General features: G+C 47.5%; 2 protein-coding genes across 3 annotated transcripts; both read right to left on the bottom strand.

Moving 5' to 3' along the window:
• Window positions 1-2,023: 2,023 nt before the first annotated feature.
• On the bottom strand, window positions 2,024-6,022 carry LOC133120035 (glutathione S-transferase A-like). 2 transcript variants are annotated; one of them, XM_061230172.1, is made up of 6 exons: window positions 5,676-6,022; window positions 5,015-5,080; window positions 3,668-3,773; window positions 3,078-3,187; window positions 2,491-2,500; window positions 2,024-2,353 (listed from the first exon to the last, which is right to left on the bottom strand). In XM_061230172.1, the coding sequence occupies exons 1-6, from the start codon at window positions 5,841-5,843 to the stop codon at window positions 2,304-2,306; spliced, it is 510 nt and encodes a 169-aa protein (XP_061086156.1). In that variant the 5' UTR covers window positions 5,844-6,022; the 3' UTR covers window positions 2,024-2,303. The 2 variants fall into 2 exon arrangements, with proteins under 2 accessions (XP_061086156.1, XP_061086154.1); XM_061230170.1 differs by having other exon boundaries at window positions 2,491-2,579; window positions 5,676-6,020.
• Window positions 6,023-8,316: 2,294 nt separating this feature from the next.
• LOC133120037 (glutathione S-transferase A-like) lies at window positions 8,317-13,710 on the bottom strand. Its single transcript, XM_061230174.1, has 6 exons — window positions 13,430-13,710; window positions 12,786-12,851; window positions 10,104-10,209; window positions 9,541-9,650; window positions 8,753-8,841; window positions 8,317-8,615 (listed from the first exon to the last, which is right to left on the bottom strand). The coding sequence occupies exons 1-6, from the start codon at window positions 13,595-13,597 to the stop codon at window positions 8,483-8,485; spliced, it is 672 nt and encodes a 223-aa protein (XP_061086158.1). The 5' UTR covers window positions 13,598-13,710; the 3' UTR covers window positions 8,317-8,482.
• Window positions 13,711-15,411: the final 1,701 nt, after the last annotated feature.

Genomic DNA, 15,411 nt, shown 5'->3' with positions numbered 1-15,411 from the left:
CTTCAGACCTCATGACTTACCAGTCTCTCCTGGTGGCATTCTCTTCCGCTGTCACTGCCGCCAAAGCAAAATACTATCAAACACAAATTCAGAACTCCTCTTCTAACCCCCGGAAACTCTATTTTCTCCTCTCTCCTCAACTCACCGCCTCCTCCACCTCAGTCCTCCTTCACTGCTGATGACTTTGCTGATTTTTTAGATGAAAAGGTCACAGACATCCGCAGATGCTTTACAACCACCGCCCCCCTCACTGTGCCCTTCCCCCCCTCTAGGCCCATCCCTTCCTTTTCCACTTTCTCAACCCTCACAGACTCTGATGTTTCTCAACTCCTGCTCTCCCACCGCCCTACAACCTGTGGCCTTGACCCTATCCCCTCTTCTCTTCTCCAAACTATCACACCAGACATTCTCCCATTTGTCAGCTCCCTTGTCAACTCCTCCCTGTCTTCGGGCTGTTTTCCAGCATCCTCCAAGAGGGCCCACATCACTCCGCTGCTAAAAAAGCCTACTCTGCATCCTTCCATCATACCGCCCGGTATCTCTTCTTCCTTTTCTTTCTAAAACCATAGAACGAGCTGCTTCTACTCAACTTTCTTCTTTCTTTTCTAACAACAACCTACTGGACCCCCATCAGTCTGGCTTCAGATCGGGCCACTCGACAGAGACCGCGCTCCTCTCCGTCAGTGAGTCACTCCATGTCGCATGAGCAGCCTCCCTGTCCTCTGTCCTCATTCTTCTAGATCTCTCTGCTGCCTTCGACACTGTGGATCACTCCATCCTCCTGTCCGCCCTGTCAGCAACGGGCATCTGTGGCACAGCCCTGGACTGGATTGAGTCCTACCTCTCTGGTCGCTCCTTCCAGGTTGCCTGGGCTGGTTCGGTATCGACACCTCGGCCCCTTGCCACAGGAGTTCCCCAGGGCTCAGTCCTAGGCCCGCTTCTTTTTTCTCTTTACACTTGTTCCCTTGGCCCTGTGATCACTGCACATGGGCTATCCTACCACTGCTATGCGGATGATACCCAACTCTTTATCTCATTCCCACCATCTGATACACAGGTTTCAGCCCGTATCTCTGCTTGCCTGAGTGACATCTAGAGCTGGATGGACAACCACCATCTAAAGCTCAACCCAAGTAAGACTGAAATGATATTCATCCCTGCTAATACCTCTCCCCATCTGGATCTCTCCATTTCCCTCGGGGATACCACACTCACGCCATCACCCAGTGCAAGTGTAACAGGTGAGAAATTGCCTGAGTCCGAGGTAGGATTTGAACCCCGGCCTCTCACTTGTCCAAATATTTGTTGAACGAACGCATTACCAGTCAGCTAAAGACGAACCTGCCTCTAGCCAAGGGCAACAACGTTATTTTGAATTTGAGGGTTACGTCATTAGGGAGTGTTGTCGCGATAACCTGCTACCAGCCTTCGCTTTCACTGCACTTCACCATGCTTACTAGCGAACTAGCTGAGCTAACCATGCTACACAAGGAACCTTGGCGTGGCGATGGACAGCAAACTGTCCCTTTCCAAGAACATTGCGGCGGTGACCCGGTCATGCAGGTTCTTCCTATATACCACAAGGAATCTGGCACCAACAATCACTCCACGATCAAAGATCACATTTCTTCTGCATTCTGCCTGAACAACAACTGAAGCTCTTGGCCATGTCTGCATGCTTTTAATCATTGAGTTGCTGCCACATGATTGTCTGATTGGATATTTGCATTAATAAACTGGTGTACAGGTCTACTTAATAAAGTGCTCACTGAGTCTATGTGTGTGCATGAATGTGTAGCGAGAAAGATCTGCCCGCCTAAGTCCAAGGTGGTATTTGAACCCTGGCCTCTCTGTTATACAAATGTGTGACCAGTCAGCTAAAGGCGAATTCGCCGCTATCCAACGGCAACAAGGTTATTTAGAATTTGAGGGTGATGTCATCAGGGAGCGTTGTCACGGTGACCTGCAACAAGCCTTTGCCACACTTCACCATGCCTACTCATGAACTAGCCACACATGGATGTACAGAATAACGTCATATCTTTATTAAAACAGAGGCAATTCACTCTGAACGTTGGACACACTAAACAGCACACATGCTCCCGCTCAGGCTGCAGGCTCTGTGCAGGTGATGGCGTTGCGGTGCACTTCAGCACAGATCAGACGAGCTACAGCGAGAGACACACTGAGCCACACGCAGACGGACGGTGGGACGGAGGCTCAGAGACCCTCCAGCGTGTCCATGCCCTGGGGATTCTCCACCCAGTGGGGGGGCCAGGATGCCATGATGCTGGGGCGGTTCTTCAGTAGGGAGTAGTACTGCCCCAGCCGAGGGTATCTGTCCTGGGACAGCCTGCACAGAGAGACACGGGTCAGCAGCAGGACCAGGAACAGGACCTGGACTTCAACCTGCCCCTCCCCTACCTGCCAGGCCCCTCCCCCTTCAGGCCATCGTCCAATAGAAAGTAGATTGCGAGTAGTGGAGCTCACCCAAAGCGCACTGCATAGGCGATGACAGGGAACACAATGACATCAGCCAATGAGAAGGACTTTCCTGCCAAGAACGGCCCCTCCCCTACCTGGCCAATGGAAGAAATGCCTGGTCAAAATGGATCCAAAGGCTCTCCCTGCTGCAGCTATAGATATGTGTATGTTGCAGGTGTGTGCATCTGTCACTGGTATGTGTGTGCCTACCTGTTGCAGGTGTGTGTATCTGTTATAGTTACATGTATAGGTGAGTGTACCTGTTGCAGGTGTGTGTATCTGTCACTGGTATGTGTGTGCCTACCTCAAATTCTCTTTGAGCAAATCACACAGTGACTTTGTGTTTCCAGATGCTTTACCTGTTGCAGGTGAGTCAATCTGTGACTGGTTTGTGTAGGTGTGTCTTGCTGTTGCAGATGTGTGTACAGGTGTGTGTACCTGTTGCAGGTGTGGGTACAGGTGGGTGTACCTGTTGCAGGTGTGGGTACAGGTGGGTGTACCTGTTGCAGGTGTGTGTACAGGTGTGTGTACCTGTTGCAGGTGTGTGTACAGGTGTGTGTACCTGTTGCAGGTGTGTGTACAGGTGTGTGTACCTGTTGCTCCCACAGCTGGAGCTCAGCACTCAGAGCCTCTCTGTTCCTCTTCACTGCAGAATCATGTCTCTCGGCTTCAGGAACACGCCAGGTGTAGTAGAGGACATCACCTGCAGGATGAAGAAGGCATCTTCATCATCTTCCATCTGAGAAGCAGGTGTGAGGTGCAGAGGAGGGTTTACAGATGGGGGGCAGAGGAAGTGGGGGTTTACAGGTGGGGGGTTTACAGGTGGGGGGCAGAGGAAGTGGGGGTTACAGGTGGGGGGGGTTTACAGGTGGGGGGGCAGAGGAAGTGGGGGTTACAGGTGGGGGGGGGCAGAGGAAGTGGGGGTTTACAGGTGGGGGCAGAGGAAATGGGGGTTTACAGGTGGGGGGGCAGAGGAAGTGGGGGTTACAGGTGGGGGGGTTTACAGGTGGGGCAGAAGAAGTGGGGGTTTACAGGTGGGGGGGCAGAGGAAGTGGGGGTTTACAGGTGGGGGGGCAGAGGAAGTGGGGTTACAGGTGGGGGGGTTTACAGGTGGGGGGCAGAGGAAGTGGGGGTTTACAGGTGGGGGGGGTTTACAGGTGGGAGTCTTGCCGGTTTGACTCACTGAGTTTCTGCTGGAGATTCTGAGCCTCAAACATGCGCTGGTACATCCGAGCCTGCTCCTCGGCCCCGTCCAAGATCAGCGGCGTTCCCTGTGATCGGAACTGGTTCTGTATGGAATCAGCATGGATCGGGAATGTTTAAGGTTTCACATCCGGGTTATATTTCAATCATCCATCCATTATCTTAACCTGCATATCCTGAACAGGGTCGCAGGGGGGCTGGAGCCTATCCCAGCATACATTGGGTGAAAGGCAGGAATACACCCTGGACAGGTCGCCAGTCCATCGCAGGGCACACACACCCATTCACTCACACACTCATACCTATGGGCAATTTAGACTAACCAATCAGCCTAACCTGCATGCCTTTGGACTGTGGGAGGAAACCGGAGTACCCGGAGGAAACCCACGCAAACATGGGGAGAACATGCAAACTCCACACTGAGAGGCCCCGGGCCTCCTTGCTGCGAGGCGGCAGTGCTACCCACTGCACCATCCGTGTCACCGTATATTTCAATCAATCAAATTGTAGTAATATAGCAATAAATATAGCATACACACTCCGTGACCACATTATTACACCAGCTTGTAAATGCAAATATTTAAATCAGGCAATCATGTGGCAGCAACTAAATGCATAAAAGCATGTAGACGTGGTCAAGAGGTTCAGCAGTTTTTTAGACCAAATGTCAGAATGGGGAAGAAATGTGATCAAAGTGGAACGATCGTTGGTGCAAGACAGGGTGGTTTGAGTATCTCAGAAACTGCTGATCTCCTGGGATTTTCACACACAACAGTCTCTATAGTTTACAGAGAATAGTGCAAAAAACAAAAAACATCCAGTGAGCAGTAGTTCTGTGGGCAGAAACATGTTAATGAGAGAGGTCAGAGGAGAAGGGCCAGACTGCTCAAAGCTGACAGGAAGGTGACCTGTTGTAACCACACAGTACAACAGTGTCACGCAGAAGAGCTTCTCTGAACACACAGCGTGTCAAACCTGTGACGTGAAAAAGTGGATAGGCTTCAGCAGCAGAAGACTTCATAAGTCTTTAAAGCAGCCATTAACCAACACAATACATTCAAAATATCCTAAACATTTTCTTAAGAGGATTCAAAATAAAAGGCACTGGACCTTACTGACACACTTAGGACAATCCTACCATAATGTACACATGTTTTAATTATGTATGAATTGGTCTGTCTTTCCTAATTTAAAGATCCTAAATTAAGTAAATTAAAGCTGCACTTTAATCTCATTTTCACCGTTCCATTTCAAATCCAAAAATGCGTCACTGTCCAAATGCTCATGGATTGCACGGTATTTCTAAACATTTAATTTCACACCTTACCTCCAGGTACAGGCAGGCGGCGTAAGAGTCGTTCACGACCCTGTTTCCGTGCTTGAAGGTGGGGAGCTAAAGGATCAAACCGCACAGGTAAGTATGACACAGCAGTTTCTCAACAAAAACTAAAAAGTGAGCAGCAATTCCGGAGAGCCATAATATGGTTAAGTCAAGAGAAGAGTTCTGCTAATTTAATCGCACTGTAGCATAGGCCTACTGGTCAAGTCCTGAGACCGAGCAATCATTATGATATTAATACCCTTATGAATATGAAAGCATCACGTTGGCGTTTAGCCATAGCCATCTCTAAAGCTAGCTAGCAAGCTAGCTAGCAAGCTAACTAGCAAGCCTTACTCTGAAGGGAACTAACGAAAGTGCCAAGCTGGCTACTTTATAAACAGACCAATGCAAGAACCCTTCCGGAATAACACTAGTTTGATGAAGTCCATATTTAACAAAACGGACTCATTGTCACGTTTGAATTTATCATCAGAATGTTTTTGTGTAACGCCCTTTGCATAATTTCCCTCTTTGAATCGAGAGATTCAACCATGAACTGAGAGATGTTTCTGCAGAAAGTTATCTGGGAGCAATGCTCAAACGTGCTCCGCACGCTGTCATTTAAACGCAAGTTATGTAGCAGCAATCAGCTACACGTAAGGAGTACCTGTCCCCGCGGGTTGATGTCCATGACTTCTTTGGACTTGTGCTCCTGCTTCTCAAAGGAGAGGAGCTTGTGGTGGTACCCCTGCAAACCCTTCTCCTCCAGGGCGATCATCACGCGCCAGCACGGCGGCGAACCGGAGCCCCAATACAGGATCATATCTTTCGCCATGGCTGAATTCTGACTGCGAGCTTCAGTTACACGGAGAGCTACACCCGAGATGGGCGTTGAGACTTTAGTGTTGTAGTTGACCTCTATCGGCACTGACACACGCTCACTCACATTCACTGCGTAGGCGATAGGCTCTTTTCTCGTCTATGGATTCAGGAGGCAACCTGCTTACGTCACCGATGTGACCGCTGACGTATTTATAAGTTTAATGAGCCCTTAGAAACAGCGGCATTTTTTGTTATCAATAAAAACGCCACTTAATTTATGTATTGCTGCCCTTACAGTTCATAGAGTATAAAGTATAGGCACTCGGAACTAAATAATAATAAGTAACAGCCTGTGGGACGGTGCTGGGGAGGGAACTTGGCTTCCGTTACAGGAACAGGCTCTATGCTTTTGGTGTTTGCTAAAATAAAATCATTAAAATAAAGTATACGGCCCCTCCATATGTTGTAGCCCAAAATATGACTTGTGCACGTGTTCATGTTTGACAGACATTTTTGCACTTTTTCCATTAAGTCCCAATAGTGTTGGCGTTGCCGGGAACTGTGATTTCAGATAAAACCATGTCGGCATTGAGCCGCCGTGCCTAGCGCTCTCAGAGGTGCAGGCACGGCGTGGATACAGGGGTGTGTTCCTGTTTCATCTGCGTCTCAGAGGTGCAGACATGTGTACATTTAGGCCCTGGCTAGTAACCTGATAAAGGACATACTTTGTCCTTTCAGCTTTACAGAATTTGACACCACACGTTGGGCTGGATTATAGCCTCTAAATCCCCACATCATAACCCTAACCATAATAAGCATTTCTATTCACACTTCACTTCTAATTTAAACAATTTATTTTGCAGATACTAACATTATTGGAAATATCAGCATTCTCAGAATTCCAAACTGACAGGTAAATTTGCTGCTAAAAAATAGAAAATTGCTCTCTGCTCTGTAGCTTTCATCTGGCTAATTGAGCTAAACTACCCGACAGATAGCCACGCTAGCTATGGCTATGTATCCTACCATCCTGTTGTCCTTCTTTACTACAAGAGCACTTTGACTAGAACCTGAAAGGCTTTGATCAACTAATACCGTTTCAACTTGTGCACATTCCCACATTTAGAACTTTACATTTATTATTATGAATTTAATTTGCCAGGTTTCTTGTTTAAATCTTCCTGGATTCTGTTTGAATCTAGCTGGATTACTTTCGTAGATTCAAACTGTTAGTTAAACCTCCCAGTTTTGTGTCATCTGCAAATTTAACTAAAGTACTTTCAATGCCTCTGTCAATGTAATTCATGCAAATGTGGAAAAGTATTGGTTCCGGAATTGATCCTTGTGGAACTCCATTTCCCACAATACCCGGCTCAGATGAAATCCCTCCTACTACTCTGTGTTCTATCCCATAACCAGTTCCGAACCCACTCCTGTAATTCCTACCATCCTCATTTTGATAATGAGTTTGTCATGCGGTACCTTTTCAAATGCTATTTGCAAGTCGAAATGCATTATATCATAAGCTCTGCTCACATCAAAACACTTGATGTGAGCAGAGGCATGACTAGTCAGGCATGATCTACCCTTGCAAAAACCATGTTGACTGTCCCTTGGAATGTTATTATTTTCAAGAAAGAATTCCAGTTTGTCTCTAATGATAGATTCCAGTATTTTAGGACCTTAGGACCTGCTGCCTTATTTGTCTTTATTTTATGTAATTTATCCAGTACTTCTTTATCCCCTATCTCTACAGCGGTTAAGACATTCTGAGTATTGAGTATGCCTTCCAGACCATTATTAACCTCCTCCTGGTAAAACTCTCAACAAAGTAGCCATTTAAGGCATATGTTTCTTATTGTTTCTTCTTTTTTCCTCTGACCTCTTTCACTAACAAGATGTTTTTGCCCACATAACTGTCAGTAGTATTTGCACACTATTCTCTGTAAACTCTCTCTGTTGTGACTGTTGTACATGACAATCCAAGGAGATCAGCAGTTTCTGAGATATACAAACTACCTCATCTGGCACCAACAATCATTACACTGTCAAAGTCACTTAGATCACGTTTCCTCTGCATTCTGATGTTTGGCCTGAACAACAGCTGAACCTATTTACCATGTCTGCATGCTTTTAATCATTGAGTTGCTGCCACATGATTGTCTGATTGGATATTTGCATGAATAAACTGGTGTACAGGTCTACTTAATAAAGTGCTCACTGAGTCTATGTGTGTGCATGAATGTGTAGCGAGAAAGATCTGCCCGCCTAAGTCCAAGGTGGTATTTGAACCCTGGCCTCTCTGTTATACAAATGTGTGACCAGTCAGCTAAAGGCGAATTCGCCGCTATCCAACGGCAACAAGGTTATTTAGAATTTGAGGGTGATGTCATCAGGGAGCGTTGTCACGGTGACCTGCAACAAGCCTTTGCCACACTTCACCATGCCTACTCATGAACTAGCCACACATGGATGTACAGAATAACATCATATCTTTATTAAAACGTTGGACACACTAAACAGCACACATGCTCCCGCTCAGGCTGCAGGCTCTGTGCAGGTGATGGCGTTGCGGTGCACTTCAGCACAGATCAGACGAGCTACAGCGAGAGACACACTGAGCCACACGCAGACGGACGGTGGGACGGAGGCTCAGAGACCCTCCAGCGTGTCCATGCCCTGGGGATTCTCCACCCAGTGGGGGGGCCAGGATGCCATGATGCTGGGGCGGTTCTTCAGTAGGGAGTAGTACTGCCCCAGCCGAGGGTATCTGTCCTGGGACAGCCTGCACAGAGAGACACGGGTCAGCAGCAGGACCAGGAACAGGACCTGGACTTCAACCTGCCCCTCCCCTACCTGCCAGGCCCCTCCCCCTTCAGGCCATCGTCCAATAGAAAGTAGATTGCAAATAGTGGAGCTCACCCAAAGTGCACTCCACAGGCGATGATGGGGAACACAATGACATCAGCCAATGAGAAGGACTTTCCTGCCAAGAACGGCCCCTCCCCTACCTGGCCAATGGAAGAAATGCCTGGTCAAAATGGATCCAAAAGCTCTCCCTGCTGCAGCTATAGATATGTGTATGTTGCAGGTGTGTGTGTCTGTTACATTACATTACATTTCGTGGCTTTTCGTAGACGCTCTTATCCAGATCGACGTACAACACGCAACGTACAAGTGCAAATCAAACACAAGAACAAGTGCAAAAGTGGACCTGAGAGGACAGTACTGTTCCGAGTCCTAGTGTAAACATACAGAAATTGAGAACCCTTGAAGAACTGTTACTCGTATGTGTGTGCCTACCTGTTGCAGGTGTGTGCATCTGTTATAGTTACATGTACAGGTGAGTGTACCTGTTGCAGATGAGTGTAGGTGAGTGTACTTGTTGCAGGTGTGTGTACCTGTTGCAGGTCTCGCTGTGCGCATCTTATTGTGGCTACACCGGGGATCGAACCAACAACCTTGCAGGTCCCAGTCTTGTACCTTAACCACTACGCTACAGGTCACTGTACAGGTGTGCATACCTGTTGCAGGTGTGTGTACAGGCGTGTGTACCTGTTGCAGGTGTGGGTACAGGTGTGTGTACCTGTTTCAGGTGTGTGTACAGGTGTGTGTACCTGTTGCAGGTGTGGGTACAGGTGTGTGTACCTGTTGCAGGTGTGGGTACAGGTGTGTGTACCTGTTGCAGGTGTGTGTACAGGTGTGTGTACCTGTTGCTCCCACAGCTGGAGCTCAGCACTCAGAGCCTCTCTGTTCCTCTTCACTGCAGAATCATGTCTCTCGGCTTCAGGAACACGCCAGGTGTAATAGAGGACATCAACTGCAGGATGAAGAAGGCATCTTCATCATCTTCTATCTAAGAAGCAGGTGTGAGGTGCAGAGGAGGGTTTACAGTTGGGGGGCAGAGGAAGTGGGGGTTACAGGTGGGGGGGCAGAAGAAGTGGGAGTTTGCAGGTGGGGGGGCAGAGGAAGTGGGGGTTTACAGGTGGGGGGGTTTACAGGTGGGGGGGCAGAGGAAGTGGGGGTTTACAGGTGGGGGGGTTTACAGGTGGGGGCAGAGGAAGTGGGGGTTTACAGGTGGGGGGACAGAGGAAGTGGGGGTTTACAGGTGGGGGGGTTTACAGGTGGGGGCAGAGGAAGTGAGGGTTTACAGGTGGGGGGGTTTACAGGTGGGGGGCAGAGGAAGTGGGGGTTTACAGGTGGGGGGCAGAGGAAGTGGGGGTTACAGGTGGGGGGGGGGTTTACAGGTGGGAGTCTTGCCGGTTTGACTCACTGAGTTTCTGCTGGAAAGTCTGAGCCTCAAACATGCGCTGGTACATCCGAGCCTGCTCCTCGGCCCCGTCCAAGATCAGTGGCGTTCCCTGTGATCGGAACTGGTTCTGTATGGAATCAGCATGGATCGGGAATGTTTAAGGTTTCACAAGCGGGTAATATTCACCTGGATTTTAATTACTCAATATTTCAAGTGGCAATCCTCTGTTTTGGTGGATTTAGCGCCTACCCATGTTGGTTATTGGTTATTGATATTGTTGGTTATTAATATTAATATTGTAAGTTATTACCATCCCTCATTGGCTGGCCTGTGTGTCCTCTAGGAGGCAGCATATGCACACTAAATATCCCATAATGCACTCTGTGCTCTAAGCCCACAGGCACTCTGTGCTCTAAGCCCACATACCTTCTGTGCTCTAAGCCCACATACACTCTGTGCTCTAAGCCCACATGCACTCTGTGCTCTAAGCCCACATACACTCTGTGCTCTAAGCCCACAGGCACTCTGTGCTCTAAGCCCACATGCACTCTGTGATCTAAGCCCACAGACACTCTGTGCTCTAAGCCCACATACACTCTGTGCTCTAAGCCCACATACACTCTGTGCTCTAAGCCCACATGCACTCTGTGCTCTAAGCCCACAGACACTCTGGGCTCTAAGCCCACAGGCACTCTGTGCTCTAAGCCCACATGCACTCTGTTCTCTAAGCCCACATGCACTCTGTGCTCTAAGCCCACATACACTCTGTGCTCTAAGCCCACATACACTCTGTGCTCTAAGCCCACATACACTCTGTGCTCTAAGCCCACATGCACTCTGTGCTCTAAGCCCACATGCACTCTGTGCTCTAAGCCCACATACACTCTGCTCTAAGCCCACATATACTCTGTGCTCTAAGCCCACAGGCACTCTGTGCTCTAAGCCCACATACACTCTGTGCTCTAAGCCCACATGCACTCTGTGCTCTAAGCCCACATATACTCTGTGCTCTAAGCCCACAGGCACTCTGTGCTCTAAGCCCACATACACTCTGTGCTCTAAGCCCACATGCACTCTGTGCTCTAAGCCCACATACACTCTGTGCTCTAAGCCCACAGGCACTCTGTGCTCTAAGCCCACATACACTCTGTGCTCTAAGCCCACATATACTCTGTGCTCTAAGCCCACAGGCACTCTGTGCTCTAAGCCCACATACACTCTGTGCTCTAAGCCCACATGCACTCTGTGCTCTAAGCCCACATACACTCTGTGCTCTAAGCCCACAGGCACTCTGTGCTCTAAGCCCACATATACTCTGTGCTCTAAGCCCACAGGCACTCTGTGCTCTAAGCCCACATACACTCTGTGCTCTAAGCCCACATGCACTCTGTGCTCTAAGCCCACATACACTCTGTGCTCTAAGCCCACAGGCACTCTGTGCTCTAAGCCCACATGCACTCTGTGCTCTAAGCCCACAGACACTCTGTGCTCTAAGCCCACATACACTCTGTGCTCTAAGCCCACAGACACTCTGTGCTCTAAGCCCACATACACTCTGTGCTCTAAGCCCACATACACTCTGTGCTCTAAGCCCACAGGCACTCTGTGCTCTAAGCCCACATGCACTCTGTGCTCTAAGCCCACATGCACTCTGTGCTCTAAGCCCACATACACTCTGTGCTCTAAGCCCACATGCACTCTGTGCTCTAAGCCCACATTCACTCTGTGCTCTAAGCCCACATATACTCTGTGCTCTAAGCCCACATGCACTCTGTGCTCTAAGCCCACATGCACTCTGTGCTCTAAGCCCACAGGCACTCTGTCCTCAAAGCCCACATACACTCTGTGCTCTAAGCCCACATACACTCTGTGCTCTAAGCCCACAGGCACTCTGTCCTCAAAGCCCACAGGCACTCTGTGCTCTAAGCCCACAGGCACTCTGTGCTCTAAGCCCACATACACTCTGTGCTCTAAGCCCACAGGCACTCTGTGCTCTAAGCCCACAGGCACTCTGTGCTCTAAGCCCACAGGCACTCTGTGCTCTAAGCCCACAGGCACTCTGTGCTCTAAGCCCACATACACTCTGTGCTCTAAGCCCACAGGCACTCTGTCCTCAAAGCCCACAGGCACTCTGTGCTCTAAGCCCACATGCACTCTGTGCTCTAAGCCCACAGACACTCTGTGCTCTAAGCCCACATACACTCTGTGCTCTAAGCCCACATACACTCTGTGCTCTAAGCCCACAGGCACTCTGTGCTCTAAGCCCACAGACACTGTCTCGAAGGCCGTCTGTGCACAACTGCTCTTACCTCCTCAGACAATGCCATTCCTACATTTCTAACGCTACAGGAGTGAGACCTGAGCTAACCCCCCTGCGGCACAGACACTTTCCCCAGCTTAAATTTTAACGCTTTGACCAACATAATATATTCAACACATTTATGATGTGAAAACGTTTTTTATTAAAACTCTAATTTACGGTATTCAACGTTAGTCTCAGCAGACCACAGAAGTTTCTTAACTGGATTCGAAATGAAAGTTGACGCATTTAACGCAATCTTGAGAAAATGTAGCCAACACATTGGCATATTATGTATTGGTTCAAACACTTATGGTCTGCACGGTATTTCTGAAGATATTTACAAACGTAAGAATGCGAATAAAATCGACTCTTTTTTCGATAACACGGTGGCAAACACTTACCTCCAGGTACAGGCAGGCGGCGTAAGAGTCGTTCACGACCCTGTTTCCGTGCTTGAAGGTGGGGAGCTAAAGGATCAAACCGCACAGGTAAGGAAAAAAAAAGAAGAAAAAAAAGAACAGTTTTGCAATTTTGCAAGTTTTAGTAGCACTGTAGCATAGGCCTACTAGTCAAGTCATGACACCGAACAATCATTATGACATTAAAGCATCACCTTGACGTTTAGTAAAAAAATCTTAAAGCTAACCAGCAAGTCTAACTGTCAAGGGAAGTGTCAAAAGAGCTATGTAAGGAGTCTTTTAGAATAACCAGTTTGATAAAATGCAATATTCATCCGCATATTGTATATATATCAGTATATTGCCCGCCGCTCTAGCCATTTACTCATAGTTCACATTATTAAATATGACAACGTTTAGTCTGCGAGCAAAATAGCTCACTTGTGATTTGGAGAAAATGCGGCCATTCTCGTTCAAACAGAGTGTAACGCCCTTTGCATAATTTCCCTCTTTGAATCGAGAGATTCAACCATGAACTGAGAGATGTTTCTGCAGAAAGTTATCTGGGAGCAATGCTCAAACGCGCTCCGCACGCTGTCATTTAAACGCAAGTTATGTAGCAGCAATCAGCTACACGTAAGGAGTACCTGTCCCCGCGGGTTGATGTCCATGACTTCTTTGGACTTGTGCTCCTGCTTCTCAAAGGAGAGGAGCTTGTGGTGGTACCCCTGCAAACCCTTCTCCTCCAGGGCGATCATCACGCGCCAGCACGGCGGCGAACCGGAGCCCCAATACAGGATCATATCTTTCGCCATGGCTGAATTCTGACTGCGAGCTTCAGTTACACAGCTACACCCGAGATGGGCGTTGAGACTTTACTGTTTTAGTTTACCTCTTTCGGCACTGACCCACGCTCACTCACATTCACTGTGTACAGGCTATTTTTCTCGTCTATGGATGTAGCAGGAAACTTTGTACGTCATCAGTGTGACCGGTGATTAGGAACGTTGGTCCTGGGGGACCCCTTAGTATGCAGGTTCATTCCAACCACAATTTAAATCCAAAGTTGATCCCAATTCTTTATTTGTTCTTAATGAGGTGCTTTTCATGTTTAGAGGGTTTATTTACCCTATTCAGCCACATTGTGCCATAAATGGCTAAGGATACCATTATGTTTAAGTCCCATGTTTATGTTGCACTATATTGCCAACTACTGCATTAAAAGAGGAAACAAAAATGTTAAACTGATCAAATTAAAGACTGAAAGGAATCAAAAGGCTCATAATTGGATTGGCAAACACGTGCTTAAGTTATTTAATAATTTCTTCCCTTAAACTGATCCTAACCCTAACCCTAACCCTAACCCATAAACTGATCCGAACCCTAACAAAATACAGGCATGGCTTGGTATCATTGGTTCTGTCTTTGTATTCTCCATTATCTACAAATGATTCGTTTTTGTGACCATGCGCTCACACTTTCACCAATTAGGATCTGATTCATTCACAACTGTCTTTTATTTGATCAGTTAAATCCTTTTGCTATATTTTTCTATGTAGTTGTTTTGAATATAACACACCAAGCTAGCTATGGCTATGTATCCATCATGTTGGCATTTCATTTAAATAGCTACTTGACAGATTGGATTCATAGCTTAGTATTGCCTCTATATTCCAAATGTATTTGGATGTTTTGTGGAAGAATTCTGAGAGAAATATGAGTGAGCAGCCATTGAACAGCACCTGGGGAACAAGAGTGCCTTGGTCAAGGGCAATGGCAGGAGTAGGCCTATACTTAACCTGACATACATATCTTTCAGTGTAAGAGGAAACCAGAGTACCAAGAGGAAACTCACGTGAACATGCAAACTCTAACTGTCATTTAAGCATTTTGTCCCTTCTCCTCTGACCTCTCTTATTAACAAGGTGTTTTTAACCACAGTTAATTATACTAACACACTAATATGTTTGTCAAACTAACAAACTAACATTCACTAGTTTTGGGTATTTGTAATTAAAATCACATAACTAACTTATTAACGCATCTCCAGTTTCAATTCTGTTCTGTAACTCCGCCTCCCTATTCTATCACTGATTACTTGCTTAGTTTCAGCAAAGTATTTGCACCTGTCTGTATCTCTGCATCTCCTGATTCTCTGCAAATTGTCTACTCCCTAGTCCGGAGCCGTTTGTATTACATGTGTCTTTGTGAATCCAGTCCGCGTTTTTGTTTCCCCCTCGTTAGTTGCCCCGCCTAGTTTGTCTCATTCCCCTGTGTATTTATACCTGTCCTTTTCAGTTGCATGCTGCTAGTTCGTCTTGTCCTGTTTTTGTTCCCGAGCCATTTATTCCTTCCCCTTCCCCTAGTTCTTGTTCCCGAGTCCTTGCCCTTGGTTTTTTTTGTTTTTTTTCCTGGTTTTGACCCCTGCCTGCTTCCCTGGACTCTTCTTTGCTCGTTGTGGATATCTGTACCTCTGCTTTGTTGGACTGACCCCCTGTTTTTTGACTACGCTCTGTCTGTCCCTCCATCTGCTAGTAAACCTGTCATTTTCCACACCCCTGTGTCTGCTTCTGGTTCCTCTGTCCTCCCCGCCGTGACAATATCTTTCAGTGTAGTTTCTGTCTGTTTT

The sequence above is a fragment of the Conger conger genome, unplaced genomic scaffold (genome assembly GCF_963514075.1).
Source record: "Conger conger unplaced genomic scaffold, fConCon1.1 SCAFFOLD_74, whole genome shotgun sequence".
NCBI classification, from domain to species: domain Eukaryota; kingdom Metazoa; phylum Chordata; class Actinopteri; order Anguilliformes; family Congridae; genus Conger; species Conger conger.
The sequence above is the reverse complement of the archived record's forward strand: the minus strand, read 5'-3'. Positions and strand labels throughout refer to the sequence as shown.